Genomic DNA, 16,952 nt, shown 5'->3' on the forward strand with positions numbered 1-16,952 from the left:
CCAAATTGCTCTTTCTTACCTATAAGCATCAAGTTATTGTTCATACATATTCTATTAATTTCTCTGCATATATAGAGTGAGAATTGACAGTCTGCACTGTTGCTAGTAGCCAATGTTGTACAAAAGTATTGAGTCCTTCCTTTATAAAGAGAGAGGTTTAGATAGAAACACTAGTGTGTGTGTGTCATCCACAAACGTGGATATCTGTGAAATAAACCGCACTATGTTTTTAGTAGTAACGCTGTTTGTTTTTGACGGTTCACAATTTAAAATATTTTGTGCAGTAGTTCTGCCCCAGAGCTCACACCTGTTCCCTAACCTGTACTTCAACCAACCACCCCCCCCCCCCTTCCTTGCCCTATCTCCTAAATATTCAGACAACCAAGTGATTTCTGTGATACATTTACATGAGCTGTGCTTTCAATTGCAGGATTTGCATACGAGACTGCGTAAACCGCCTAAACACAACGGAGTGGAACTGCAGACCCAGAGAGGGGTGGTGACGAGGGAGGGAATACAGAGCCCAGGGATCCCTCAGAGAGAGAGCACAATCATTGGAGGAAACAGCCAGCAGGAGGTATGCTACAAAAGACTTTGTTTATGTGCAGTACGGGTACATATAATTAGGGATGTGATTTTTTGTCATGGTAAAAATCAAGGCACAGAAGGCAAAAAATAGACAATTTTACAGAATGGTCACAGCTACAAAGATTTGAATGTAATATACTGTAATATTTTAGTAGTTGCAAAGTAAACATATATTTAATGTATTTAACATGTATGTAATGTATTTTCTTTTAACACACGCTTCTATTCAAAAGTAAACAGACTGCAAATCAATTGCATTATGTGTATGCACAAGTGTATGCAGAGGTCTATTCTCTGCACAAAAGGCTTTGGTTAATTTGAAGTTTGTTTCTCATTAAAGCTGCTCCCTCCACTTTCATGAAATTGTTTGGGATATTGCTCTGCTAGTTGCTTAGAACTTCATTTTGCCACTTCACAGATATCCAAATGTTTGTTGTAGTTCTGTGTAAGTATTCAACTTTATTTGATTAACTTTGCACTGAAAACGATTCGAAAGATGCAAACTGCTCCTTTACTATTTTCACACTGAGTGGAAACAAATGTCAAAATTCACAGGTTCCGTGACCACCGTGACAAAATCACATACATATAATGTACTTAATTTACAATGTTAGCCTGCAGTCAAGCCATTTGCCTCTTTTCATCCACAAAGCTATTGAATCCTGGAGGCAAGGCCCAGACTGGCTAGTAGTTTGCAACCTGACCAGTAGGGGTCGCAGAAGTGCAAGCAGGTCAGCTATCCAGCATTCTCTGAGGGCCCCCAGAGATGTTTTGATTCTGTTCCTTGGACAGAAGCATCATCTGCCAACTGAATACCTAGGATCAGTCCACCATTAAAGTGTGTCAGATTAGCTGTTGTGCACAAACGTGTGTGCTGTATATTGCAGGTGTCTTCAACCTGCAGGAAAGATTATCTGCAGAGCACCATTGCTGTACAGGAAAGGTTATCTTTCTGTGAAGTTATTTATTGTTTTGCTTCCCACAATTTTTTTGGTGGTGTACATATTAAAACAATACAGGGTGGCTCCCAAGTGGCGCATCCAGTAAAAGCACTCGCTAGAGTGCAGGATGCGCTCTATTATTATTATTATTATTATTATTATTTATTTATTAGCAGATGCCCTTATCCAGGGCGACTTACAATTGTTACAAGATATCACATTATACATTATTTCACATTATACAGATATCACATTATTTTACATACAATTACCCATTTATACAGTTGGGTTTTTACTGGAGCAATCTAGGTAAAGTACCTTGCTCAAGGGTACAACAGCAGTGTCCCCCACTGGGGATTGAACCCACAACCCTCCGGTCAAGAGTCCAGAGCCCTAACCACTACTCCACACTGCTGCCCATAGCCTGGACGTCGCGAGTTCGAGTCCAGGCTATTCCACAGCCGACCGTAGACGGGAGCTTCCAGGGGGCGGCGCTCAATTGACCGAGCGTCGCCTGGGGGGAGGGAGGGTTAGGTCGGCCAGGGTGTCCTCGGCTCGCCGCGTACCAGCGACCCCTGTAGTCTGGCCGGGCGCCTGCGGGCTTGCCTGTAAGCTGCCCAGAGCTGCGTTGTCCTCCGACGCTGTAGCTCTGAGGCGGCTGCACGGTGAGTTCTCAGTGTGTAAAAAAGCGGGCGGCTGACGGCACACGCTTCGGAGGACAGCGTGTGTTCATCTTCACCTCCCGAGTCAGCGCAGGGGTGGTAGTGGTGAGCTGAGTCTAAAAAATAATTGGGCATTTCAAATTGGGGAGAAAATAATAAAAACTAATTGGCAATGACTAAATTTAAAAAAAAAAAACAAAAAAAAAAAAACAATACAGGGTGACTTTTTGAAGTTGCTTAACTAATGTAATATATATTTTCCTGATCATTGCTAAAAACTTGAATATGTTCCCAGGCTTTGCCCGCTCTGCAAACTGTGCTGTCTGAATATGATGCACTCAACAAGGCTCTGAAGGCAGAGCAGCAGCTTTACTCCAGCCTTGTGAGGACAGTGAAGGAGCCAGACAGGTAAAAACCAGCACAAAGTGATGACAGCTTCCAGACCGTTTGCTATGCGTTTTTAGGACCTGCTTTTTCTGTAGTTTACCATTTTGTTAAGCAACACATGAATTAAAGGGATCATAAAAAAATGAAGAGACTTGCGTTGTTTTTCTAAGACTTTGTTACCCCTTTAAGGTTACTTGGCTTTGCTGACACTGTGTATTCTTACTGTAAATCACTATATTAAGTCACCTGAAAGAAAGATGTATAGTTGATAGACGTGTTAAAAGACCATCTGTTGTAACATACATACGTATAGATTACATATGTATTCTTTGAATAAGCCTGGTATTTTTCTTTAACAAATTTCTCTACCCTGGTCTGGCACAGTGCACAACGCATCCATAATTTACAGATGGAATTAACTGCAGTTCAGTTACTGAGGCAGAAGTTGGAAGAGGGCATCAGAAGTAATGAAGATCTGCGAAAGGACTTGGAGAAAGAGCTGCAGCGGACAAAACGAAAAGAAGGTGCAGTACATGGGGACAGATTGGTTTAGCTTTGAATCTAAACACCAACAAACTATTTTTAAAGTACTAACACTATACATAATCAGCAATGCAAGCGCAACCTAAATACAGTTACACCAAAAATATATATAACACCTTTTATAATGTTTTAAATTCTTAATGGGATTTTGACAATATTTGTATGTTGGAAGAAAATCAATTTCCTATAAACCAAATTTACATGTTTTCATGTAGATTTTAGCAATTCAAATATCTATTTCAGTGCTCACACTTGGTTTATTTTGTGCAATATTATTTTAAATTACATTTTATGAATTGGAAAAATGCTCGTCAATTTTAGCATTATTATGCGTGATTCCTGTTCAGAAACCCAGTGGGGATTATTAAGGTGTGCTGCATGTTATTGTCCTTTTGCAAGTTTGATAAAGCTTACTATTTTGAAAAATATATTTTTATAATGCATAAAGCATGGTATAAAAGCAAACAATACTTGAAGAAACCCCTTGTACTAACAGCTTGGTTCCTACTGCATGTATTTATTACAGTATCCATAACCTCCTTGTATACATCTTCATGTTTTGTCACCTGTTTGTTTTGCTCTGCTTTTCATTTCAATTAGAAGTAGCCTTGTTTTGGATACAACAATATATGCTCAATTTTAATCTTGTATTAGTAGAATGTTTTCCAGTAAATATTCTCATATTTGTTAACTGATTTTTAAATGAAAAAAATAATTTGAATGAGCCTCTGATTTGAAGAGGAAACAGCTATTGGAGCAGGCATCAAACATCTGCTTTCTTGCTTTTCATCATTATTGCTATCCCCAATATTTACAGTGTTGTTGTTGTTCGTTCTTTACTTCTATCACCTGTAAAACTGTCTTTCAAGGATAAAATAAAAACATTTGTCTCTGTGACTCTTTCACAGCTAATATTTCCATTCCTTTCTGCTTTTCCTAAATGAGTTTGTCCTTTGCAAACAGCATGACTAACATTAAATGTCCTCTGTATACTGTAGGTCTTTTTAGTATTTGTCACAAAACATCTAGTGTAAAAGAATCGAACCTCTTCGCGGTTCGTTGCCCCTTTAAAAACACGACCCAACACAGGAATGGATTTTTGAAAGCGCGGTTGCGCTATTTTTAATGAACACAAAAACAAAAATAAACAAAACAAACACCTAGCTCTCTTTGAGCAATAACTAAACAGAACAGGAACCTAAACTAAAACAGGACAGCTAAGCTGTTTACCTGTACAAAACAAAACAAACAAAACAAAACACACAAAAAGGGCTTCACACTACCTTTTTCTTTTAATTACAGCTGTACCCACACCAGCACAGTCGGGCTTCTGCCCTCTTCAGCAGCCGCCCAGAGCAGACTGACTGCTCTCCTTAAATACCCTGCACCTGGCTCCAATTTTCAATAGTAGCCAGGTGCAGGTAATGATTAATCAATAAAACAATTAACAAAACAATTAAACAAGACAAATGTGCATTCCGCACATGTTTTTTCCCCAGAGAGGTTTTAACCCCCTCCCTGCCATCTCACACTAGTAATACTTGAATATAAATAAATAAAACGTACAAGCTGTCAAGGTTCCTTCGTCAGGTGAGAGTGTATGAGAAGAAGCGTCTGACTTCTGCAGTATTTGTCAGTAAATTCTATGTTTTTAAACCCACCTATTCCATACACAATACAGAACAAGAGCACAAAAAAGCCAACATCTTACTATCTCTTACTGGTTCATCCAGTTGGAATGAAACGTGATGCCATATCTTTCTGATTCCATGGACAAAGAAACACTGGAGTGCATTCAAGACCAGAGAACTCTCATAGCCTCATTGGGGCTGTTACGAATCAATAAGAATCCATTGCTGATCTTGAACAAATTGCTCCTGACCTGAAAGTTACTAAGTACCACACAATGGTTTAAGTTTTATCCATTTAAATATTATTACCATAGTAAGATATTCAAATAAACTACATTTATGCATACATTTCCTGATGGTCGAGATGCATTTCTATCATTTGAGGTTGCGTAGCTCTGCAGTCTTTCAAATGAGACTGTTGTAAATCCTTTTATCTGCTAATCAGTTAATCCATGGAAAGTAGTGTGTGACCTTCTTTAAGTTGCTAAAAATAAAGATTAAAGAAAAGTAGTTAAAAGTATATACAAAATAAACTTGGACGCTATCACTAAAATGGCAACAAAAATAAGTTGCTAAACCACCACTGCCTCTAAAAACACTGAGATGAGAAAGCTACTAGCTTCTTGAATATTGTACATCAATATGAAAATAAACATGCACTTTTTATAATTAGCACATCAATAATAGAGTATTGTAGTTCTGAATCAGGTAAAGATCACTTCAAAGCACCTGATTTTACACTTTCCGTTATTAGGTTATGTTCAAAAATGCCCTTAATTTTAAGTTAAATATCCCAGTTAAGGCAGATTTAAATATGAAAAAAATTAATCCCTAATTTTATCCTGTAGACTTTATTTTTTCCCCCCACAGCATTTGTTATTTGCACTGTAGAGTCCAAAGGTATAAGGCTGGTTAAAAAGAGTAACACAGTGTACCCTATTACCATTAATTTATCAAAGCACCATTACACATTAAATAGCATTATATGACATATAAACTGCCTAATAGTAATATGTTTTACCATGCTTTGTTCATTAAGAGCATTATATGATTTATATAAGATGCCTAATAATAATAACTTTGCCATGCTTTGTTGATAATATTAATGAATTAACAGTCATAATCTTATATTGAGTCACAGATCCATTATATTTTTCCAATCTATTTCTCAGAATATATTTTGATTAACCTACCATGATTACTGTTAACCTCTGTCCACTGGTTAGTCTGTCCCTCCATTTGTTATAAAACAACTGCCATCCATTTCTTGTGCTGGGCAAATTGTGTTCAGCCCTTTTTACTAACACCCAAATCTTTAGTGGCACTTCACTGTTTCATGTTGTTGCCTCCTGCATTTTATTATCCATGTGTCCTTACATATACGGTTGCTCGGTCCTTTTAGGATTTTACAAACTTCAATTAAATCCCTCTCCCACATACATATCATTAATAAACTGGGGGTAATCCCACTGCCCTACCACTTGGCTGTCTTTGGAGTAAATGTCCAATTTGCCTTCTAAACATCATACTGCAATGTGCTGTCTAAATAAAAGTACAGTACCTCTTAACCACATTGTTGTTTTCTGTGTTGCGACGATAGCTGTGAACAGCACTTCTCTTGGAAATTGGACATTCTCTCTGAAAACGGTACAAGACATGGGCTTGTGAAACTACTTGGTTTAAAAAAAAAAAAAAAAAAAAAAAACTCATCTACATACAGTTCTAAGTGTACTTTTGTATTAATTAGGGGGCTTCCCAGTCAGAAAATATTTGGGAACCTCTGGTGTAAAGTAAGCCTGAAAAGTAACAACAAAGCACATCTAAAAAATCCTGAATTTTAGTGCCTGCTATATTTTTAGTCTTATTGTGATTTGTTTTAGTGACTGATGCGCAGACAGGCCTGATTGATCCCAGGGAGATGGAGACTTTGAAGCATCAGCTGGAGGATGCTCAGCGCTGGAACACCTCTCTGCAGGCCAGGCTTGGGAAGATCCAGGGCAGAGGAGGGGGAGTAGGAGGCACAAATGACACATGTGAGTCTCTTACCATACAGTATCTGACATCTTCATGTGGCAGGGACCCTACATCTTCCTGTTGCGGAAATGTATTTTCTTTTTTATGTACAGTGCACTCCATTTATAAGAATCACTGATTTAAGAATCCACCGCAAACAATGATCAAAACCACTGGGACAAAATCATTCATATACCAACCATGCTAAAATAATCACTGTTGACCATGCTAAAATAATCGCTGTTGTCCTCAGTGATTGAGCACCATCGACATTTGTATACTATATTTAAACTGCTGATGCGCAGAGGCACGCTGTCCGCTTTTAAGAATCAACCGCTTATAAGAATCAAATCCGGGACTGATGTGATTCTTATAAACGGAGTGCACTGTATTTATGTTTTTATCAACACATGGATTTCTAGAAGAAATGTATTTGTATCTGGGAAATATTTTTGAAGATTATTTTGTTTCTCTTATTTACCCTTCCATTGGTCAATAAATTGTGGTGGAGTCTTTGTAAATTTTCTTAATTTTTCCATGTTTGTTTTCCCTTGAATTTCAGTTTGTTTTCGATTTCTTACATATCAACAGAAAATAAAATGTGGCACAATGAAATTGAAAAATGTGCTTATTTTTATATATATAAAGATACGTTTTGGATATATTGGATAAAAGTGTCTGCTAAATGACGAATTAAAAAAAATATATATACTGTATATACATACATACATACATACATAGTACACCCTTGCTGTAACGCACATGTTGGGGTCCAAGGCTTTTGTTCGTTATATCGAGGGGTTCTTTATAGCGAAAGGACAATCCAAATGAACAGTTGGAGTAAGTTAGAGATGAGATTGTGAATAAAAGTAGAATTTACAAGTACCTGTCCGTCTCATGTATGCAGTATTCTGCCTTTACTTTTATCCTGTTTGTTAAAGATGCACCACATCTTTATAAGATCCTCGAGTTTTGGTTGTTGTTTTTTTTTTTTCTTTAATCAATTTTGCTTTGCCGCATGGTTACTGAACAAGCCAAGAAACAGAGTGCTTTTTGACAACCTGTATTCACGACAGAGATATGCCTGCGTTACTGCTTCTTTCAAACGATCAATATAGTTTTCAGCTTTGTTGCAACATAAAATGATTTTCATTTCTGAGGCATACACAGCGCGCACTTTTTATTAAGACAAAAGAGTTCACTGCGGAGGTGGCATCCCGTGCGCACAGACCGGGATGTTGACAGTGTGTGTTTATATATTATCTTTTTTAGTTTTTTTTTTTTTTATTATTATTTGGGGTCCAGGGGCCAGGTTCGTTATAATGAAGGGCGTTATAGAGAGGGTGTACTGTATATATAAATTTTATTTTTTTTGCAGCTGACACCTTCAGTTTTACTGGTGACCAGACATCGTATATGAGTATATATTTGGGAGAGCATGATGAACTAGAGGGGGATATAGAAAATCTTTCCCTACCAGAACTGAGGCGAAAGGTAATTAAGAAAATCTAAAAAATATAAGGAAAAAATGTGGCTTCAAGCTGTTTAGTAAAATTCTAAATAACAAGATTTGTGTTTATTATTATTATTATTATTATTATTATTATTATTATTATTATTATTGGTATTATTATTATTGGTATTATTATAATACGTACGTATATGTACCGCTGCAATTTATTTTAAAAAAATTGCATTACAGGTCCAGGAACTGTTAGAGTATGTGAAAGAGTTGCAAGCATTCAACAAGGATCTTCAGAACAAAGCTTCATTAACTGAGAACTCTGTGGAGCAAGACAAACAGGATATATTGACATTGTCTTCACAGAATAAGGTAAGCAGGAACAAGTTAATAATGAATGTAATGCTCAAAGTTATTGACTTTAATTGAATGATTCTAATACAATTTGTTTTATGGTTTAAGTTTCTGAAACCGTTTATTGTTCTTCATTCTTGTATTGCCTCTCTTTGTTTAACAGCAGTGTTTAACTCATTTTGCATTAAGGACATGCCATTCTGTTTTACTTGGAAATTTTCAATTTATAATTTTCATTCCATCGTTACTTTTCTTTACAAAGCCATTTGTCATCCTCATTCCATTAATTATAGCTCCTTGAAAAGAAGCTGGCAGATGCTGTGAAAACAAACAAGGCCCTCCATGACCAGCTAAACAGAGAGGGTCAAAAATCAGCTCAGAATGTGGTAAGACTAGAAGATTTTTTGCGTATTGTTCAAGTTTTAAAAGTTAAATTAAATTTATTAAAGTAAGATAATGAGGCATTTAGTAGTAGGACGTAACTTTATATAAACATGGTAAACTAAATAAAATATAATAAAAATCCACATTGCACACACATAGGCCATATATTAAAAAAATAATAATAATGCATTAATTATCTTGAATATTTAAGTTTCATATTTAGACAAATTATTAGTTATGTATGTATACAGCTAGAATTTCAAGTTCCCCTTTTAGTAGGCTCATTCATTTAAGTAAAACAATATGAAGTTAAATAGCATTTATGATGAAAGGTTAAGTATAATATGGTCAAAAAAGGTCTGGCCTGGTTCCATTGTCTTTGTCTTATCTTTTTTTAACATTACCTCTTAGATAAAGCCCCAAGGTAAAGATCAAAAGATTCAAACATCTCCAGAGAAGGAGAGGAATTCAAAGGCTTCCCCCCAGGGGAACAGAGCTGAACATCAAGGTAATAAGAGTTCGGGGATAAAGCCACCTGGCAGAAAGGAATCCACCTCTGCTTCACCTGATAGCGAAAAGACTGAGCTGGATCTAGAGGATCAGAATGTAGTTGAAACAGAACTCAAAGAAACATCTTGTCGGATGGAGACAATTGGAAAAGAGCTTAAAACTGCAGAGAAGCCGCCATGTAAAGATGAAGGAAATAACCAGAATATGGAGATGGAGATAGCCTCTTTAAGATCCCTTTTGACTGAAACTGGATCAGCGTCGGTAATTGAACTCAGGTAAGATTAGGCTGTAATATACACTTGAGAAGGGTGTTTGTGATAGAAATTAATGCTAATGACATCACTCTGGTAATGCAAGGAATTGTCTTAAATCTAGTGTCTTGACTGACATTAGGGAAAGTTACATGCATAGCAAGAACACCGATTATTTAGGTTAATAAACATATACCAACAGTGTCTACATTTTGACAGCCAGGTAAGATATTCCAGTGGAGTGGAGATCTGTAGGTAATCTTAAAATGTACTTGAATAAGTTTTCATTCTGTGTTTTGCAGAAATGAACTTGCCAGGCTGAATAATGAGAATACTAATCTCCAAAGCATTCTGAAAGAAATGCAGTCCACAGAGTTCAAAGAAAGCTGTGATGATTCAGGAGATGGAGAAATCAAAAAGGATCTAAAGAAAGTGGTGAAAAGGTTAAAAACAGAATTAATGGATGCCAGAAAAATTATCAAACTCCTGAAGGAACAACTAGAACTTAACTCCTCCATGGACAATGAAAGCAGTTTTAATCCAGACCTGATTGTAAGCATGGCTAAAGAAATTGATCATCTGAAAAAGGAACATGAAGCCTCCACAAAGAGAAGGGTAATCCTGGAGAAAATGCTAAAGGAAATGGAGGCACATCAGACAAGGGGTATTGATGAAAGGGACCAGCAAAGAAATTCACAGGAAACATTACAACGGCAAGAAGCAAGGATACATTCAACACCTGGGTCCACGGTGAGTGTCGTCTTTTATTTTACTCACACCTGTAACACAAATGTCTGATGTCAGTGTAATGATGTAGTTTAAGAAGTGATCTGCAGATCTACACTGCTTACATAAAGAATATTCAGTTCTTTCCACTGTTAATGTAGCACAAGGGCTACTGTTATGTGTGTGTCCTTTTGATTGATTATACTGCAAGCTAGTGTGATATTGAGTGTTATTGATTCCTATTTTTTTGTTTGTGCAGATTGGTGCAAAGTCCCGTCTTCCTGTTCCTGTGAAGTCCTCCAAGGCAGCAGGCAATAATAATAACAACGGAGCTAATCAGAACACAGAGCCGGACCCACAAGTTGAAAAGCTTCAAAGTGCCCTTCAGGAGAAGAACAAAGAGTACAGAGAACTGCAGGAAAGTTTATGCGCAGCAGAGTTCACCCTTATACGTCAGAAAGTGAACAAAACGGAGGCTACTCAGACCACAGACCCAAGTACTGACTTTAACCTTTGTAAGCAGATAGATCAGCTTCAGAAAGCACTTCAGGAAAAGAATCAACTTAATAAAGAGCTGCAGGAATTGCTATGCAAAGCAGAGTCTGCCCTAGCAAGTCAGAATACTGATAGAACAGGTCATCTATATAAAGACCTGGATCATCAACAGGAGCAACAGGAAGAGAAGCTTCAGCAAGCTCTTCTGGTAGATCAACTCCAGAAAGGTCTTCAGGAGAGGAATGCGCTTAACAGACAACTTGAGGATAGGTTATCTGGAGCAGAGGCATGTCTGAATGTGAACAGAACTTCAGCTAGTACGAACATAGACCTGGACCTTCACCAGTTGCAGAAAGCCCTTCAGGAGAAGAATCAGATTAACAAAGACTTGTTGGAAAGACTACATGGGGCAGAGTCTATCATAGAACATCTAAATGGTAATAAAGGTGTAGCTAATCAGAATGAAGACATGGAACTTCATCAGCAGGTTAACCAGCTTCAGAAATCCCTACGGGAGAAGAGTGAACTTAACAAGAAACTTGAGGAAAGGCTATCTGAAGCAGAGTCCACCTTAACAGTTCTGAATGCTAACGGGGCTTCAGCTAGTACAAACATAGACCTGGACTTTCACCAGCTGCAAAAAGTCCTTCATGAGAAGAATCAAATCAACAAAGACTTGCTGGAAAGGCTACACAAGGCAGAGTCAACCATAGAACATATGAAATCTAGTAGAGCCGTTGCTAATCCGAATACAGACGTCAATCTTTATCTGCAGGTAGATCAGCTTCAGAAAGCTATTTTGGAGAAGAAACAACTTTACAAAGAGCTTCAGGATTTACTGCAGACAGCAGAATCTACCATAGAATGCCAAAATGCTACTGGAACTTCAGCTAGTCCAAATAAAGAACTGGCTCATCATCAACAGGTAGATCAGCTTCAGAAAGACCTTCAAGAGAATGATGACCTTTACAAAGAGTTACACAAGTTACTGAGCGTAGCTCATTTGACAGTTGCATGTCAAAATGCTAACCAGACTTCCACTGGTCCAAACACAGACTTAGAACTTCATCAGCAGGTAGATCAACTCCATAAAGGTCTTCAGGAGAAGAATGAACTTAACAATCGACTTCAGGAAAGGCTATCTAGAGCAGAGGCACGTTTGAATGTGAAGAGAACTTCAGCTAGTACAAACACAGACCTTGATCTTTACCAGTTGCAGAAAGCCCTTCAGGAGAAGAATGAACTTAACAAACAACTTAAGGAAAGACTATGCGCTCCAGATGCAATTCTGAATGTGAACAGAAATTCAGCTAGTACAAACACAGACTTGGACCTTCACCAGCTGGAAAAAGTCCTTCATGAGAAGAATCAAATCAACAAAGACTTGTTGGAAAAACTACACAGAGCAGAGTCTACTGTAGAACATCTCAAATCTAGCAGAGCTGTTGCTAATCAGAATACAGACCCAAATCTTTATCTGCAAATGGATCAAATTCAGAAAAACATTTTGGAAAAGAAACAACTTTACAAAGAGCTTCAGGAATTACTGCAGACAGCAGAATCTACCCTAGAACGCCAGAATGCTACTGGAACTTTAGCTAGTCCAAATAAAGAACTGGATCTTCATCAACAGGTAGATCAGCTTCAAAAAGTCCTTCAGGAGAAGAATTACCTTTACAAAGAGTTGCACGAGTTACTGCACGCAGCACAGTTGACCATTGCATATCTAAATGCTAACCAAACTTCAATTGGTCCAAACACAGACTTAGAACTTCATCATCTGGTAGAACAACTCCAGAAAGGTCTTCAGGAGAAGAATGAACTCAACAGACAGCTTGAGGGAAAACTATCTGGATCAGAGGCACGTCTGAATGTGAAGAGAACTTCAGCTAGTACAAACACTGACTTGGACTTTCACCAGTTGCAGAAAGCCCTTCAAGAGAAGAATCAGATTAACAAAGACTTGCTGGAAAGAGTACACAGAGCAGAGTCTACCATAGAACATGTAAATAGTAAAAAGGATGTAGCTAATCAGAATGAAGACATAGAACTTCACCAGCAGATTGACCAGCTTCAGAAAGCCCTTCGGGAGAAGAATGAACTTAACAAACAACTTGAGCAAAGACTGTTCGCAACAGAGGCACTTCTGAATGTGAACAGAACTTCAGCTAGTACGAACACAGACCTGGACCTTAGCCAGCTGCAAAATGTCCTTCATGAGAAGAATCAAATCAACAAAGACTTGCTGGAAAAACTACGTAAGACAGAGTCTTCAGTAAAACATTGCAATGCTTATAGTGCTGTTGCTAATCAGAACATAGACCCGGACCTTCAACAGCAAGTTGACCAGCTTCAGAAAGCCCTTCAGGAGAAGAATGAACTTAACAAGCAAAGGCTATCTGGAGCAGAGTCCACCTTAACCGTTATGAATCCCAACAGAACTGTAGCTGGTCAAAACACAGACCTTCACCAGCTGCCAAAAGCCCTTCATGAGAAGAATCAAATCAACAAAGACTTGCTGGAAAGGCTACACAAGGCAGAGTCTACCATAGAACATCTGAAATCTAGTAGAACTGTTTCTAATCAGAACACAGACCTGAATCTTCAGGTCGATCAGCTTCAGAAAGCCATTTTGGAGAAGAAACAACTTTACAAAGAGCTTCAGGAATTACTGCAGACAGCAGAATCTACCCTAGAACATCAGAATGCTACTGGAACTTTAGCTAGTCCAAATAAAGAACTCAGTCTTCATCAACAGGTAGATCAGCTTCAGAAAGCCCTTGAAGAGAAGAATTGCCTTTACAAAGAGTTACCCAAGTTACTGCGTGCAGCTCAGTTCACCATTACATGTCTAAATGCTAACCAAACTTCAGTTGGTCCAAACACAGAACTTCATCAGCAGTTTGATCAACTCCAGAAAGGTCTTCAGGAGAAGAATGAACTTAACAGACAGCTTGAGGGAAAACTATCTGGAGCAGAGGCACGTCTGAATGTAAAGAGAACTTCAGCGAGTACAAATACTGACTTGGACTTTCACCAGTTGCAGAAAGCCCTTCAGGAGAAGAATCAGATTAACAAAGACTTGCTGGAAAGAGTACACAGAGCAGAGTCTGTCATAGAACATGTAAATAGTAAAACGGATGTAGCTAATCAGAATGAAGACATGGAACTTCACCAGCAGATTGACCAGCTTCAGAAAGCCCTTCGGGAGAAGAATGAACTTAACATACAACTTGAGGAAAGACTGTGCACAACAGAAGCTCTTCTGAATATAAACAGAACTTCAGCTAGTACGAACACAGACCTGGACCTTAGCCAGCTGCAAAATGTCCTTCATGAGAAGAATCAAATCAACAAAGACTTGCTGGAAAAACTACGCAGGGCAGAGTCTATAATAAAACATCATAATGCTTCTAGTGCTGTAGCTAATCAGAACATAGACCTGGACCTTCATCAGCAGGTTGACCTGCTTCAGAAAGCCCTCCAGGAGAAGAATGAACTTAGCAAGGAACTTGAGGAAAGGCTATCTGAAGCAGAGTCCACCTTAACAGTTCTGAATGCTAACGGGGCTTCAACTAGTACAAACATAGAACTGGACTTTCGCCAGCTACAAAAAGTCCTTCATGAGAAGAATCAAATCAACAAAGACTTGCTGGAAAGGCTACACAAGGCAGAATCTACCATAGAACATCTGAATGCTAATAGAGGTGTAACAAATAGGAATACAGAGCTGGAAGTTCACCAGCAGATAGAGAAGCAGCAGAAAGCCATTCAGGAGTTGAATGAACTTAACAAACAACTTGAGGAAAAACTATTTGCTACAGAAGAACTTCTGAATGAGAACAGAACTTCAGCTAGTACAAATACTAACCTGGACCTTCAACAGCTGCAGAAAGCACTTGAGGAGAAGAATCATATTAACAAAGAATTGTTGGAAAGTCTACACAGGGCAGAGTCTACAATAGAAGATTTAACTAATAACAAAGGTGTAGACAATTGGAACACAGATCGGGACCTTCATCGGCAGGTTGGCGAGCTTCAGAAAGCCCTAAAGGAGAAGAATAAACTTAACAAACAACTTGAGGAAAGGCTATCTGAAGCAGAGTCCACCTTTGCACTGGAACTTTACCAACTTCAAAAAGACCTCCAGGAGAAAACTGAAATTAACAAAGAGCTGCAGGAGAGATTACATGCGGCAGAGTCTACCATAGAATATCTGAATGATAATCCTAACCCAGACACACACCTTCATCAAATGGTAGATCAGCTTCGTAAAACCCTTCAGGAAAAGAACCAATTTTGTGAAAAGCTGAAGGAAAGATTATTCACAGCAGAATCAACTACATCCCATCTGAATCCCAACAGAGCTGTAAATAATGAGAACCCAGACATGGACCACCTTCAGCAAGTAGATCAGCTGCAGAAAGCCTTACAAGAGAAGACCCAAATTATCAAGCAACTGCAGCAAAGGCTACACACAGCAGAGCTTGCCCTAACCCACCTGAATGCTAACAGAGCTGTAACTAAACAGAGCGCAAATCTGGACCTTCAAAAGCAGGTAGACCAGCTCCAGAAAGCTCTTCAGCAGAAGAAGCAAATTAACCAGGAGCTGCAGCAAAGACTAGGCACTGCAGAGTCCACCATAGCACATCAGAATTCTAATCACAGAATGCATGAAGGTAAGCAAAAACAAGTCTTTGTTCATATATTGTAGTTTTAGACATAAAAGTATATTAACTTAGTAGTAGAACAAGTCTGTTCTTTCTAGGTATATCTCATTCTTCAATCAACCAATATGTATACTCAAACAAAGTTAGGGTCAGCTTTTAAAATGAATATTGTAAAAGTATTAATTCATTCATTTAGACTGATAAGTCCATTAATGATTCAAAATGTAAGACTCCACAAACAGTTTGCTGATAACTTTCAATTTTGAAAGCAATGATAAGTTACATGTATCAATAGATTCAAGTTTTTACTGGAAACCATGTCTTTCTATGTCTTTCTAACATCCCATGCATATTCATTAGGATTCCAGTCTGGTGAGCATAATGGCTAGTCTTATGTGTTTGGTTGACTACCCAACACTAGTTAGCATCCATAAACACCAAGTCAGGGCCAATAGAACTGGCAAAAAGTCTCATTTCTATATTATCATAAAGCAATCAATTGGCATTTTCAATTAAATGCCACCATCAAAGCTTATACTTGCCCAAACCATTACAGATGCTCCTCCAAAACAGCAGCTATCTACCTTGTAAAAAGACAGGGATTGCTACCTTTTGCTCTCCAAAATCTTCCCCGTCCATCATAGTAATCCTAATTACTTTGATTTGATTTGTAAGTAATGAACATAGACCTCCGTTTCCTCAACTGATTTCAGATGCTCTCTGGTAAAGCCTAGATCATCCATACCTTTTTGTGATCTTGGTATCATGGTACTTACTTGCACACAAGACTGCAATACAGTACATTTGAATTCCAGTAGCTTGCTATTTTTACAGTTTGGCCAAGGATAATTGCATACTTTTAAAATAATATTAAGCCCCTTTCACACTGGCACTCCTACCCGGGTTCTGGCTACACGGGTCACAATCCTGCATAGTGTGAAATCACATAACTGGGTCGTACCCGGGTTGACTGACACAGCCGTGAGCCAACGCAATAACAAACAGCCACGCCTGCATGAAGGTTTCACTTCCACAAGGAACATTTCTTTCTATTTTGTTTTAGCCATATTTTTGTTGATTTGAGACACAGCATGAGCCAGATTGCAGCATGGCTGTAGAAACATTTGCTCTAATCAAGATTTGTGCCGATGGTTCAATCCAGAGAAGTGTGGATGGAAGCGTCCTTAACCAACTGCTTCCGGGGCATTGATACGCGCATTGTGCACTTGTGTCTGTCACCCTGGCCAACCCTGCTTTATCAAAAGCAGTGTGAAATCGTGTACCTGACGCCCATGACACCGGGTCCTGACCCGGGTAGAGCATGCCAATTTGAAA

The 16,952-nt window shown here is 38.4% G+C and overlaps 1 protein-coding gene across 5 annotated transcripts in view; it reads left to right on the forward strand.

Moving 5' to 3' along the window:
* The window catches only part of LOC117422421 (myomegalin-like), a 59,234-nt gene that overhangs the window by 23,721 nt on the left and 18,561 nt on the right, over window positions 1–16,952 (forward strand). For all 5 annotated transcript variants that reach the window (XM_058987057.1, XM_058987054.1, XM_058987055.1 and 2 more), the window contains 10 exons: window positions 431–577; window positions 2,487–2,599; window positions 2,963–3,102; window positions 6,633–6,785; window positions 8,144–8,259; window positions 8,468–8,599; window positions 8,875–8,967; window positions 9,377–9,750; window positions 10,029–10,476; window positions 10,712–15,626. In XM_058987057.1, coding sequence (XP_058843040.1) covers window positions 431–577; window positions 2,487–2,599; window positions 2,963–3,102; window positions 6,633–6,785; window positions 8,144–8,259; window positions 8,468–8,599; window positions 8,875–8,967; window positions 9,377–9,750; window positions 10,029–10,476; window positions 10,712–15,626 — 6,631 coding nt within the window. The remainder of the gene's footprint in view (window positions 1–430; window positions 578–2,486; window positions 2,600–2,962; window positions 3,103–6,632; window positions 6,786–8,143; window positions 8,260–8,467; window positions 8,600–8,874; window positions 8,968–9,376; window positions 9,751–10,028; window positions 10,477–10,711; window positions 15,627–16,952) is intronic.

Source organism: Acipenser ruthenus, chromosome 15 (genome assembly GCF_902713425.1).
Source record: "Acipenser ruthenus chromosome 15, fAciRut3.2 maternal haplotype, whole genome shotgun sequence".
NCBI classification, from domain to species: Eukaryota; Metazoa; Chordata; class Actinopteri; order Acipenseriformes; family Acipenseridae; genus Acipenser; species Acipenser ruthenus.